The 14,276-nt window shown below is 41.0% G+C and overlaps 3 protein-coding genes across 3 annotated transcripts; 1 reads left to right on the top strand and 2 right to left on the bottom strand.

Moving 5' to 3' along the window:
* Nucleotides 1–318: 318 nt before the first annotated feature.
* Nucleotides 319–3,873, bottom strand: LOC117574021 (TBC1 domain family member whacked). Its single transcript, XM_034257610.2, has 4 exons — nucleotides 3,406–3,873; nucleotides 1,627–1,874; nucleotides 1,190–1,554; nucleotides 319–1,128 (listed from the first exon to the last, which is right to left on the bottom strand). The coding sequence occupies exons 2-4, from the start codon at nucleotides 1,831–1,833 to the stop codon at nucleotides 597–599; spliced, it is 1,104 nt and encodes a 367-aa protein (XP_034113501.1). The 5' UTR covers nucleotides 1,834–1,874; nucleotides 3,406–3,873; the 3' UTR covers nucleotides 319–596.
* Nucleotides 3,874–5,880: 2,007 nt separating this feature from the next.
* On the top strand, nucleotides 5,881–8,781 carry LOC117576475 (GPI ethanolamine phosphate transferase 1-like). The gene is made up of 2 exons (XM_034261245.2): nucleotides 5,881–6,710; nucleotides 6,764–8,781. Exons 1-2 carry the CDS (start codon nucleotides 5,930–5,932, stop codon nucleotides 8,683–8,685), a joined length of 2,703 nt encoding a protein of 900 aa, XP_034117136.2. The 5' UTR covers nucleotides 5,881–5,929; the 3' UTR covers nucleotides 8,686–8,781.
* Nucleotides 8,759–14,182, bottom strand: LOC117576472 (probable multidrug resistance-associated protein lethal(2)03659). The gene is made up of 7 exons (XM_034261243.2): nucleotides 13,652–14,182; nucleotides 13,068–13,153; nucleotides 12,714–12,873; nucleotides 12,282–12,648; nucleotides 10,603–12,221; nucleotides 8,903–10,538; nucleotides 8,759–8,842 (listed from the first exon to the last, which is right to left on the bottom strand). The coding sequence occupies exons 1-7, from the start codon at nucleotides 13,726–13,728 to the stop codon at nucleotides 8,807–8,809; spliced, it is 3,981 nt and encodes a 1,326-aa protein (XP_034117134.2). The 5' UTR covers nucleotides 13,729–14,182; the 3' UTR covers nucleotides 8,759–8,806.
* Between the last annotated feature and the right edge of the window lie 94 nt (nucleotides 14,183–14,276).

The raw sequence follows: 14,276 nt of genomic DNA, 5'->3' as shown, positions 1-14,276 counted from the left end.
ATCAACATTATATATGTAGCTGCCAATAAAATGTTGGTTGTAAACAGTAAATCAATAATAAGTATGATAATAATACGATATGTATTCAGGTTGTAAATTGCTAATGCTATCAATGTTTTAATTTTATGTAATACATATAATAAATAATAATAAATACTTTTGAAAAGCATAAAAAAATTGCACGCATATAATAATTGCAACTATATGAATTAAATTAAAGAACAACCTTTCAACTTATAAAATATTAAACAAACTGTTGCCAAATACATTTCGTATGCGCATGGAATGAAAATAATCTAATTGACTGTTGATTAGACAGTTTTTGTTTGTTTGTTGGTTTGTTATTCATATTTCTGTTTATCATTTTCATATATCGTTTCGAAGTTTACAATTTTCAGTTCCGTTCTCCTTTTTTTTTGTGCACGTTTCCCTCTCTATTCGACATTGCATGTTTATGTCTTGTATATATATTCAAGTAAACATATATAAAACTTATGCGCTGTATCTTTTCGTGTGAGTGTCTGTTGTGTGTTTAGTAACAATTTGATGCTGATGGTTGTTGTAGTAAATAGTTGGCGTGTAATGCTCCTTTCTCCTCACAGCGTTGGCATGTTGCGCCTTCCATTACTTGTGCTTGACTCCGCCCCTCCACTCGTTGCCCCATCTTGCTGAGCCTTTTGTTTGGCACGTCGCGCCTTTTGGCGTGTATGTTCAATTTGAAAGTCTTCTACACGCAAATTGAGACGCATCATATTGTTTATAATAAACTCCTCCTCCATAATGTGCTCTGGGGGTGAACGTAGCACCGCCAACGTTTCGCACAGCCCTGTGCACGTCTTGCGCACCTTGTGCCGACTTAGTGATGCTCCAATAATGACGAGCGCCACTTTGAATATGACTCGTATGCCCTCGGCAAGAAAACAATCCCATACTCGCAGCAGGGTCTCCCAGGGTAGAGTGCGCGTCAAAGCGCATAGAAACCAATCGGTCATGTAGAGCAACGGTTCTACTTTGTGCTTCTGCAGATGACGGTAGACGGGCGGGCAGGTTTTCTTCAGCAATCCCTCAAGTATCCCGGCATCGTTTTGTATCACTTCGAGCCCAGGTATAAAGTAGTCCTGCAAGTAGCTGCAAGTCAAAATAAATGCTTAGAAATCAATCAGATAATTAAAAGTTTGATTCGACTTACACATCACATACGCTGACAAATACCCAAAAGGCATCTTCTGCCGGCAAATGCATCAATAGAAATGCTGCTATTGGCGCTTGTGCTTGACAGAATCCAACCTTTGGGTTGTATATCGAATAGGCCTTCAACACATTGAAGAGTTCGATTTGTCCCACCTTCTGCTCGTCGAGGAACATTTCGTGAAACGGAAACTGACGATGCTTATCTTTTTTGATTTCCTCAATAGTCGCTGGATTTCCAGGCTTCTTCAATAACTCCTCATACACATCTGGATTCTTTTTCTTAAGCAAATATGCACCCGACAAATAGAACCAAGCCTTGGGACGCACTGATTTCGGTATTCCTTTGCGACATCTATCGCGTATCTATCAAAAAAAAAAAAAAAAACATTTACATTAACATATTAAATTCGCACAATTCGTATTAAATGTATTTACCTTTTTGTAGTTTTTCGACATATATATGGACCAGTTGTCAATCATATAAAGCCATTTCTTTTCGCGTGCAATGATCTGTGCCTTAGAGAGCGGTTCCTTGGGTTTGTCGGTTCGCTGGAATCCGCCATAGAAGCCATTGCGGTCTGGACAACTGGATACTGTGGAGCACAGCGAGATGGTATCCAAAGCCCGTGGTGGTGTTGCCATCTGAGATGAATGTGCTTTCTTCCTGCCGCAACGATAGCAAACTAAATCCATACAAATGTAAAGCACACATATTAAAATACGCCCACTGCAAAAGCAGCTAAACAAAATAGGTGCAACAATTGAAAGAGATCGAGGCAGGGGAGAGAGAGAGAGAAAGAGACAAACAGAGAGGGAAAATCACCCAAGTACCAAAGCTCAAGACAATTTGCATTAATAATTTGTCTGTTTGTAATGAAAACTGCGCAATTAAGTGCGATCAACGACGAGTGTTTGTCGGTCTCTCAATTTGTCTCGTTGGGTACAATTCGGCAAATATTACTCATAGGTTCTATAGTACATACATACATATAAACACATAAATGTGAATATGTTTGTATCTGTATCTTTACCTTAACAATAAAGATATGATTGTTGTGGTTTATTTATTTTTAACCAAGTCTTATCAGCTAGCACACATTAAATAGATAGCATTGGCTTGAAGATCAGATCGTGTTATGAACACCGTAAAAATGTTCGAATCTGTCTGACGGCTGCACAACTGTTTTTGCTTTAATTCACAAGCAAATCAATTAAATAGCGTCTGTTCGCCAATTGTAAATTAGTCAGCAAAAGGTTCTACACACAAAATAACTATATATTTATAAGAAAAGAGAATCACACTGTGATAATTATTAATTCTTGAACAAAAAATCTATTAATACTATTTGTACATTGATCAAAATTGTCTATCTTTATCGCATAAACGTAAGTTGGAAAATTTTAAGTTGATGCTTTAAGCTAAACCAGGAAGTTTGCACAAAAACTATTAAAACTAATTGTACATCGATCTACTCAGCTTGTTATGATTTTTTCATCGCATAAACGTTTGTAGTAATGTGTCACAAAATGTATATGGGCTTTATAAGCTGCAATCAGGAAGCGCGAAAGTTAGTGACTTCTCTTCCCCTCTCTTTCAATTGTTGTCTTCAAGTGGCCGAGCGGAAGCTCTTGCCTTAGCTCAATTTTGAGTTTGAAAGCTTAATGACTACTAAATAATTGAGGCAACTATGTTGCGCTTTAATAGCCTCTAGAACATTTAATTGCAAAACAAAAAGCGAGCGGGTAAATGCAAAACTACGAGAAAGAAAGTCATTTTTGCAATTTATGAGGGCAAATATTATTCAGATGGAAATTGCTGCTGATAAACTATGTGGGTAGTACACACATGCCTGAATCAGTTAATATTCTTATCAGAAGATTACAAGCAAACTGAAATTTTACTTTTAACTGTTCACGTTAAATGTGGTTTGATTTCATTAAGTAATAATCACAATCATCACATACGTCACAGAAGCGACAGAGGTAACGACAGAGGCAGCGGCCCACCCACTAAAATCGTTAATATCGTATCACACAACTCTGGGCTGCCATTTTGCCTACGCGCTCCAAAAACAAGTGTCACTGTGTGCCACTATGTGTGGCTGTGATTGTCCGAGTATGTGGCTGTACTAGTGTATGTGCACAATACCTAGCAATTGTTATTATTAACAGCACAACGCTCTTGCCCTCGCTCTCGCTCCTCACTTTGCTTACCTTTCGAATTGCTTGTTCTCGTTGCTCTGCTGCTACTATAGTGGTCGTTGTTGTTGTTGCCGTTACTGGTACTACTGCCGTCGTGGAATGCGCAATACTCGTTTTACGTTAACTTTCTATGCTTTCTTACGTTATTTACGTTATTTTACACTGCGCCCGCACATTATTCGTGTTGTTTTTATTGTGTTGGTGTAATCATGACTATTTTCCAATTGGAGTTTTGTTTATTTCTTATAAAAACTGGAAAGGGAGAGGTAGCCATTGAAAAAAGATCGCAACTTTTCGATTATTTCGCGTTTGAACTTTAGATTCGATTAGCTCTCAACTTGGCACTTTTTCCGTATATTAACTAGCTCGATAATGGTTAAGCACACCGCAATTTTTATAGTTTTACAATTATAAAATCCAATTTGGTTGGACTTGGCTCAAAAATAAATTGTGTTCATGGTGACCGCAAGTGAAATTAAAAAATACACTATTTTATATCGCAAATTATACCAAATATACTATTATTATTATTATAAGAAGTTTGTTGACATTTTGTTAGGCATGGAACAATTTTGGACAGTAAATAAAAATTGTCCTTAAAAATTAAAATTCAACATAGCATTCAAGAAATGGTATGGGTAAATTAAAAAAAATGAATTTACTAATTTAAATAGATGATTGTTAAAAAAGCTTTAGCCGATGTAAATCTCTTATCGATATCACACAAATCAAATAATTCGATATTTATCGGATTCGCGTAGAGAAACAATTTTTAAATGGCAATTTCGTTAAGTTTATTTGAAACGATTTCTAGGAATGGAAACTCGCCCACAAAAGAATATACCGAATTGATCAGCAGCCATAAAATCATGGGTAATATCTGAACTGCAATAAAATTACCAATTCGTATACCAATCTCCCATGAGCTACCATAATCGCGTACACGAAGAAGGAAGACTATTGGTATAGAAGATGTGTCAAGGCAATTTCACAGATTATACTAATTACTAAAGAGCGGGACACACAGTCTAAGAGTAATGCTAAAATCCAAATCCGTTAAATTGTCAATTCCTTCTCACGTTGCCGACAACAATAAGGACATGATTTGGTTGCGCCTAATGCCATCGTCATTTTCATTTTTGATTTGTAACGGTAGTGCGGGGACCAATATGAAAACACTAATCTTGTAAGATTTTCGCTGAAGCATCACTAGCATAATCATGACCATTATGAATTTATCTACCAATTTCTTGGCTATCCATAGCAGACGATTTGCACCAATTTGCCTGGACCATCAATCGTTGGCAGCGCAAGTAATGTTGTCAGCGGAGAAAGCTACAAACGGTAACCACCAACAATATTCTGCTATAGTAGTTTTCATAGTAATCGATGCATTGCAGCAGGATTGACATTATGTTGCTGCTGTACTTCTTTAGGGTGACAAACCGCTGCCGATGCAATAGAAGCTTGCCACTGTAAGCAAAATTGTTACTGTCGCAAGTCCTGGGCATATAGTACATCAGAAAACCTCAATGATGATACCGCAGGTGAATAATGGCCTGCTGCTGCAACTGTAGGGCATCGCAGAATGTGGCTCAGGTCTCATAGCGCCTCGTAGCATTTAGAAGATTGATGACAACACTGCCACCTTGATCGGATTATGCCCCCAAAGTAAGAAGACAGTTTAAATTTCCAAAGAAACCAACGGGATTCTGTTATTTTAGATAAATGGAAGTAGAATGAGCCTTAGTTGGCTGATCCCCAACCATAACATAGAGGCCCCAATCAAAAAAAATGTGCTTGTGAATATTCCATTTCCATTGATCGAATCCCGAAATCTTCTGGTGACTTCCAATGGTTCAGTGTAATTGCACGAATTATGCCCACTTGACCCTGGTGCTGAATAATAGTCTTTAGATCGACGACGTTGCAGCAATGATTTTGCAAGGAATCATTCGGCGTTCACTTCATCTATAATAAAAATAACCAATCGATCCGCAGGTGAATGCTTAACTAACGACTATTGAGGTTCTTTGCGCACAAAAATTGTTGGTTGGAAGTAGATAACATAGACAGAGCATATCATTATGAACTGCAGTGCAATCACATATCCCAATTCCACTTGCCACATTTTTGTTATATTCCATTTAATTCAATTGCTGATAAATATTTTGATAATTGTGATTACATTATCAAAAGCACAATTTCTTTGTCATATTTATCGGCATACTATAGGATGTAAAAATAGTAAAACAATCGAGAGTTCTATCAAGAATATGAAAACATTTTCAATTGTTATTCTTTAAAAAGGGCGTAACGCTCAAAGAGTTCAAAGTAATGGGAAATATGCAAATGTTATTAACGAAGTCTAATTAAAAAAAACCTCTATTTTACATAAAACACATAAAATGATGAATTTTTCAGCAGGCTTTGCATTTTTGAATATGTTTAAGTTGAGATAATGTTTTGCATTATATCATCGACAGAACACAAGTATTGTAGGACAAGTCAAGTTTTAGTTAGTATATTTTTCAAAATGTGGAAGATTTTTGCTCTTTTAGTGCACATTTTGATGCTTGGTTACATATCGAAGATCTATTTCCAATCAACTGTTCTTAATGGGATGCTTCCGCAAGTGACGCACCGTGATTTGGGCCTCGAACCACCGGCAGATCGTCTTGTTGTGTTTATTACCGATGGATTTCGAGCGGAGTCCTTCTTCCGCAATAACTGCAGCGGGTTACCAAGTCTACGAAATATTTTATTAAATGAAGGCTTGGCCGGAGTAGCACGCACCTGTGCTCCCACTCAGTCGCGTCCTGGTCATATAGCGATCTTTGGAGGCTTCAATGAGGATCCAGCTGCCGCTATGACCAACTTTCAGAAAAATCCAGACGTGTTCGATACCGTTTTTAATCGCACCGCAGGAACCTGGGGCTGGGGTGGTAGACCAGTGATAACCATTTTTAATGATTTGGTAACTAAGAACGGACCAGTCCACTTTGAGATGTACACGTTGAATGAAGAAATGGGAATCTATGGAGCCGATAACTGGGTGTTCAACAAGGTACGACACTTTATGGCCAGCAATGCAAATGTGCTAATGGTGAGAGAAAAATTGCCCTCAATGTTTCTGATATACCTGGGTGATCTGGATCTCGCTGGGCACTCGGCCAAGCCCAATACTGCTGAGTATCTGAAAATATTGAACAATACTCAAGCGGGCATAGCTGAAATGTATGAATTGTTTGAGCGCACTTTCAAGGATAAGCGAACGGTTTATTTATTGACTTCCGATCACGGCATGACCGATTCAGGTGAGTCTTATCTCCCCTATTTGCTTCTTTTAGATTAGCAGACTTGTCCTTAGGCGCTCACGGGGCTGGCAGTCAGCTGGAAATTGAGGTTCCCTTTTTACTTTGGGGAGCTGGAGTCAAACGTGCAGCGCCCAATGCTGGACACTTCTTTAAGATTGGCGAACATGGTGTGCGACGTCCACTACACGAGCTGGATCAAGTGCAGATGGCACCGCTGATGTCAGCGCTCATTGGACTGCCTCCACCAGTTAATAATATGGCCACCTTGCCTTTGGGTTACATCAATGTCGGCGCTAAGCACGAGGCACATGCACTGCATCTAAATGCGTTGCAGTTGCTGGCGCAAGTGAATCGCATGCAGCAGCTTCACCAGAGGGATCGTATTATCGATTGGCTCCCAATATTTGAGAGTCTTGAAGAGCATCGTGTGGAGACCTATAAACAACAATTCCAACATTTAATGAAGCTCAACTACGCGCGGGAAGCAATTCAAACCAGTCAAGAAATGATTCGGCTTTCACTCAAATGTTTGGAGTCCTATAGAAACTACTATCGCATTCCCTTATCCGTGGCGTGCATTGTTATGTATCTGGGCTGGCTCTACTATTTGGTAGCCAAACAGGCACGCGCCTCGAATGCACCAAAGCATGATTGGCTCGATTTACCAATAATTATATTATTTGTGCTGGAGATTGTGCTCGCGTTGCTGCTCTATCTGCACAAAGTATCTTGCGGGACCAGCTTTTATCTGCTGGTGCCATTGCCGGTTTGGATAATGGCGTTGCGGGAGCGTGGACTCCACACCAAGTGCATAGAGGCGCCACTCATGCAGCTGGCTTGGATTGTGTGCACTGCTGCGTTGCTCATCGCCACAATCCACTATCGAGAACTGACCACCTTGGGCTACTTCGTTGTGGTATGTATCAACAATTGGCGTGCATTCACAAGACCCACTCTGAAGTTTGCCCTATGGATTCTACTGGTCTTGCTCTTGACTGGATTTTCATTGGTGCGACCCAATCTGGGTTACCATAGCAAGTGTTTGCTGTTCACTAGCATGGTGTTCACTGTACTGCGTCCTCTGGTGCTGGGAGAGTCGCATGCTTGGCGCGTTTGGATCAGCAATAGCGCCGCTTTATTGCTAGGAGGTTATGTCGTGCAACGTATTTTATGTGACAAGCCTATAAGCCAATGGCTACATGGCACTGCCTGGATCTATTTGGTATTTGCCCTCATCTCAATTCCGTACAGCAATGCAAGATCTCCGCGAACTCGCGTTCAGCTCATTCTATTCAACCTGAGCACAATCTATACGCTTTTGTGTCTCTCCTATGAGTCAATATTTATACAAGTGCTCTGCACAGAGTTCCTTATTGGAGTAGAGGTGCGTGATGAAAGCAAACAGTTGGAAGACGACGAGGACGATAGTGATGGCGATGAAGCGGACAAGCCCGCTAAGGCGTTGACCTCAGTTCAACACATACTCAACTGCTATCGCTACGCTCTACTTATAATATTCTACACATACTTCTCCCTTATTGGCACTGGCAATCTGCCGCACATCAACTCGTTCGATCCGGATACAGCTCGCGTGTTTGTCAGAGAGTTGTCGCCAGCTTTAATTGGTTCACTGATTGTGCTGAAACTTTTTATTCCCAACATCATCATCATGTCCAGCATGTATGCATTATGCGCGAAGGCCCGTCAGAATGTGCGTGGCATCTTTATCTGCTTGTTCCTTATATGTGATGCTATGTGCCTCTACTTCTTCTTCTTTGTGCGCAACAGTGGCTCCTGGAGCGGTGTTCGCGCCTCTTTGTCGAATCTGCTGATTGTGCATGGTCTCCCTATTCTATTGATCGTCTTCTCTTGGGTTCCCAAGCAGTTCCTCAGCGCTCTTCCCATGACTATGCTGCCCATGCTGAGTTGGAAAACTGATGTACATATCTCACAACCAGGACAGAGCCAGGCTTAAATTAGTTCTTCACTTGGTCAATTAAAAGTTTTGAAAATTAATTTTAGTGTATGCAAAGCAAAAACAAACTTAATAAATTTCACGAGATTTATTTAACTTTCAGATTACACATTGCCTGCCTTTAAGCGGTTTTTGATTTCTGGGATTCCAAATGAGCCTGTAATAAAAATATAAGCATCAGCTATGATCTGATCATTCATCGAATTTGAGGACTTACCTTCTCCGCCACCTTCAGAAGACTGTCGAAACTGCTTTTGCCAGTTTCCATCACCATGCTGTGGAATATTTTCGAGTCACACTGAGTCAAAAGCTCATAGGGAGAACCGAACTCAACCAATTGGCCAGCATCCATGACTAAGACCTTGTCAGAATCCATGATCGTGTTCAAACGATGGGCTATTGTCAGCACTGTACACTCCCTGAACTTGTTTCTAATCGTGGCCTGGATGAGGGCATCTGTCTGTGGATCCACATTGGCTGTAGCCTCGTCCATTACAAGAATGCGATTCTCGCGAAGAATCGCCCGTGCTAGGCACACCAGCTGTCTCTGACCCACACTGAAATTGGTGCCACCCTCGGAAATAGTGCTCTGTAACCCACTCGGAAGTTCACTGATGACTGGCTTCAATTTGACCTCCTCCAGGGCATCCCAAACTTTAGCGTCAGTGTATTCCTCAAACGGATCGAGATTGTAACGCATGGTTCCAGAAAACAGCACTGGCTCCTGAGGTATAATTGAGATCTTGCTGCGCAGGTCGTGCAATCCTAGTTCATTGGTATCCCGACTGTCTATGACGATGGCGCCATCGTTGTAGGAGAGTCGGAAGAGGGCATTAATAAGTGAAGATTTTCCAGCACCAGTGCGTCCTACAATGCCCACTTTTTCCATGGGCTTGATCTCGAAGTTCAAGGACTTGAGCACATATTTCGACTGAGGATCCGGAAAATAGCGCAGACTCAGATCGTCGGCCACAATTTTGCCTTGTTCTGGCCATGTTACTGGAGGCTTCTTGTCTGGTGCGGAATCGAACTCGCCCTCTGGTTCAATTTCATCGTACTCGAGGATACGCTCAACTGCAGTCATAGTAGTATCCAATTCAGCGGATTGTGTCATTCCAAACTGAACCATGCCAGCTAAACTCATGGCCTGCGTAATAGTGAGCCCAACCTCACCAGGATTTGTGGGTGGATTGATGAAGTAGTTGATAACAATGACGATAGTGTACAATGAACAAAAGAAGTCCACGTAGTAACCAAATGCTCGACTGGTAGACAGGAAAGTGTAGAAACTAGAGCTGTGCAGATCCTGAAGATTATCAAATTCAGCAATAAGGGTTTTTTGTGCCCCCAGTGCTCGAATTGTTGGAAGTCCATTAAGAGAAGCGCTAAGGTGAGAGTAGATTGGAGATCGGGATACCGCCTCTAGACGTTTAACGTCTCTTGATGTCTTCAAGTAGAATTCTCGAATTTGGTAAAAGACAAATCCGAGTACCACAGTTAGAATCATAAAGTAAGGATTGGTGATACAAATGACGACAAGAACGCCCGCCAAGGTGAGAAAAATTTGCATTACATCCAGCATGATAGTTGGCAAAATTTCGTCGAGTTGACCCAAATCCTTTGAGAAACGATTTAATATCCGGCCTGAGGGATTTGTGTTGAAGAAGTACATAGCCGCTCTTGTGATGCCATGGAACATGGAATTGTGTAGATTTGTAGAGCTCCTTCTGGCCATCGTATAGAAGAGAAGTGGACGCATTACACAGAATAAGATTGAAGCAACATTAAGCGCAGTAAAGTAATATATATCAGTGGGATCGTCCATTTCTGATACACCTTTGTTCTTGTCAACCCTGAAATCCAAATGACCATTAAATATGAGTTGTAAGAATCAGCAAATGAATAATTAAAGCTTACCAATATGAGAGGAAAACATCTGAACAGGATATTACGACTTGAGTACCAATGCAAATGAGTATCAAAGTCATTATTAAAAACCAGCCGCTGCCGGCAGCAAAGTATTCCTTATAAAGTCCCAATCCAACCTTGCCCTCGACTCGAGTCTCTTGAGGTGTCATTGGTGCATCTTGAATAATGGAATCAGCCATCGAGCTCAATGAAACGAAACTATCCGTTCTCGATGTCTGTCTACTACCACTGACAAATCGTTTGCGCGAGTTTATACTATGATGGTCCATGGCATCACCAGCATCACTCTCCTTGTCGTCGAACGTGTGCTCATTAACATTCGGATCTGACATAAGCTGTGCAAAGTCCAGGCCACTGCGTTGCATTGCTTCATATGTTCCCATTGCACTGATTTTACCCTTTTCCATAATGACAATGAGATCGGCTTGTTCCAGGAACTGCAGTTGATGTGTGACCAGAATAACTAATTCGTTTCGAAGATAACCTTTCATGCACTGGTCAAAAAGCTGTCGTCCTACGTGGGTGTCCACTGCGCTGAGTGGATCATCCAAAAGGTAAATATCTGCCCGACGATAGACAGATCTAGCTAAGCTGATGCGGGCCTTTTGGCCTCCAGAGAGTGAGGCTCCTCGCTCACCAACAATCGTTTTATCTCCCTGAGGTAGTAATTCAAAGTCACGTTCCAGAGCACACTTTTTCACCACGGTGCGATAGCGATGTTTATCCAGAGTCAACCCAAAGAGAATGTTCTCCCTCACGGTTCCCGTGAAGAGCCAAGGCTCTTGGGTGGCAAACGAGAAGGAGCCATTGACTTTAAGGCTACCCTTTTGAGCGGGCAGTTCACCGAGAATGGATTGTATTAGACTTGACTTGCCTGCACCGACTGGACCGACCACAGCGACTAGTTGGCGACGTTTCATTTGCAAGTTGATGTTGTCCAGAGTGTTTTCGGTCGACTTGCTGGCCCACTTGGCTTGGAAGTCGCTGAAATCAACAAGAATGTCATCCTTGTCGTTGGATTTCGAGACATCACCATTGGCAGATGTGATTATTGAACCGTGTTCTTTATCGTAAGATGTTCCAATCTCATTTGGTTTGCCACAGATTTGACCCACTTGAGTCTCATCACGAAGCATAAAGGTTTCCAAACGCTTAATCGACACCAGCAGTTCGGCAAACTGAGTTATTCCCATAGGAAAAAAGTTGGTAACTGCACGCTGCAGCAAATTGTAATAGGCAGTGATAAAGAAGGCTTCGCCGGCAGTTAAAACGCTTCCAAGCAGCACGTAGCCCACCAAACTGACAAACGTGAACATGCGGGATAGAGATATGCCAAAGGCTATGAGAATGCCTCGAATATAATTGACTTTTTTAATGCAGTTCATCTCCTTGCGACGCGCAAGTTCCACCAGCTTGCCGAATGGTTTCTCCCATGCATACATTTTGATAACCTGGATGCCCGAGATAATCTCGTTCATCATTCGCACGCGTTCATCTGTGCGCATCGCTGTGAGCAGACGCAAACCAGATGTCTTCTTTGCCAAGTACGCTTGCAGGGGAAGGAAGAGTAACATCAATGCGACGCCAAAGAGGCAGGCTATACCAATCTAATACGAGAGAACACAAATTGTTAGAATATTTATCACAACTCAAACACAATTCCATACCTTTTGATACATAAAGTATGTAACCACAGTAAGTTCCAAGGGAGCAAGCCAGATGAAGTGCAGAGTGAGCAGGATGCCATCGAAGCGACCCACATCGTTGGACAGGAGATTCACCACTTGTCCAATGGATGTGTCTGACAGAGCTGTTCGGCTCAAACGCAATGATTTGCGGTACATCAAACTGCAAAGAGCCACCCGCATCTTCATGCCCAGATGTAATTGACCCAGTAGATATGGATGTCCAGTGACGACAGTGAGCAGACAAGCTGCAATGAGGCCCGCCGCATATAGTCGTGCTTTCACAGGGTCAGGATCCTCGTTGGAAAAGTATATCATGATGCCATACAAACAAATAGGCTGGGTGAATCTATAAAAAAGATGACTAGGAGTTAAGCAAATGTTCTTTAAATAACGTTTGTCTGTGTTTCTTACTTTGTGACAAACTCGCGGAAGCCCAGCAGCAGTCCAGTCCAAAACATATACCAACCAAATACCCGCATCATAACACGTAACAGACGCGGTTGTTTCTGTTCCGCTGTTCTTTTGGCCACCTCCTTGTCCCATTCTGTGCACAAGCGATCGCCGAGCGATTCTGACAAAAATTAACATTTTGTTAGCGAATTTATTAAACTGCAATCTTAGTATCCTGAGAGATAGCTATCGATATATCGTATATCGAGAAGTGAACGAAACTGGTTCAATTGTAAGGATCAGTTCCCGATTTCAACTTTCTCACTTTGAATCTTACGAAGGCCGATAAAATACATCTATCATTTATTTACTCACCTGATTTGTGTTCCTTAAGTGGCTTGTATAAATCTTGCTGTTCCAGGGTCTTCTTGCGACCTTTCAACAGTACTGGGAAGACAAAGCTATATCAAGGTTGTAAAGATTACAGAGACCATGAAGGGAGAGCAGATATGAAAAGATCAGACACATCATTAGTACGGGAATTGATGCGAACGCAACGCGCGAAAATCAAAATTTTGTTTATTACGTCACGCAATCTTGAAGGCAGCGTCTTCAGCAACCTTCTAAGTGAAAAAACCCACTTGGAGTCAAATAAATTTTTCCATGTTAATGTTAGTGTAACAATATCAGTTTCTATAACAATTTATTGTGGAGATACCACAACTTTTTCAAGGAGTATTCATATCTAAATATTAACACCTTAACAGATAAGCTATCTGGAAACTCGTGTATCTAAATGCATTATCATCGTTGCGCAGGTCTAATATTAAAGATTTTTTATATATCCAATTGAATGACTAGAAATTATGCTCATCTTTAAAAGCAGAGGCGTGCGGTATTCAATAAAAACTATTTCGCAATATCATGAAATATTGAAAGATATGAATGTAGGTACTTACCAGAGCATAAGTTCCGAAATCGGATTGCTTCGCTCGCGTGGATTCTCTGGAAACTCATCGGCTTTTAACGATTGCATTTTGTTTGTTTTTGTTTTATAGTTTTTAAGTACATAGAATTACACTTAAGATCAAAGATAGAGTTTGTCACTCATGTATTTTACTTTCACTTCTTTTTTTGTTTTAGCACACAAAGAGAGATTCGCATTTGTACTCGCGAGCAACCCGATTCTATTGAAATTAGTTTTTATTATTATAAAAATATTCCACGGTGCTGTCTAGCAGCTGTTTGTGACAGAGATGCTCCTCAAATATCATTTATCACTTGAACACCGATTAATATTAGTTAGCCAATTAAGTAACTGATTGCAAGCATGAGCAGTCCACACAATTTGATTATTTACACTTCAATTCACTTATTTTATAAACTACAATTGTTTCACATTTCTATTTTAATCAAAGACAATTTTCGATCTTTCCATTCACACTCAGCTGTTTACCCTCCGAACGGGGAACACGTTCTAAAACTCAGCTGGTCAGCGCACTCGCTTTTTATGCGTGCTGATGGAACAAAGCTACACAGACAACTGTTGCTCGACGCTTTCGCTCTCTGAGATGACACTTGTGT

This window comes from Drosophila albomicans, chromosome 2R (assembly GCF_009650485.2).
Source record: "Drosophila albomicans strain 15112-1751.03 chromosome 2R, ASM965048v2, whole genome shotgun sequence".
Classification (NCBI taxonomy): Eukaryota; Metazoa; Arthropoda; class Insecta; order Diptera; family Drosophilidae; genus Drosophila; species Drosophila albomicans.
Note: the sequence above shows the minus strand (reverse complement) of the source record. Positions and strands in the feature narration are given on the sequence as shown.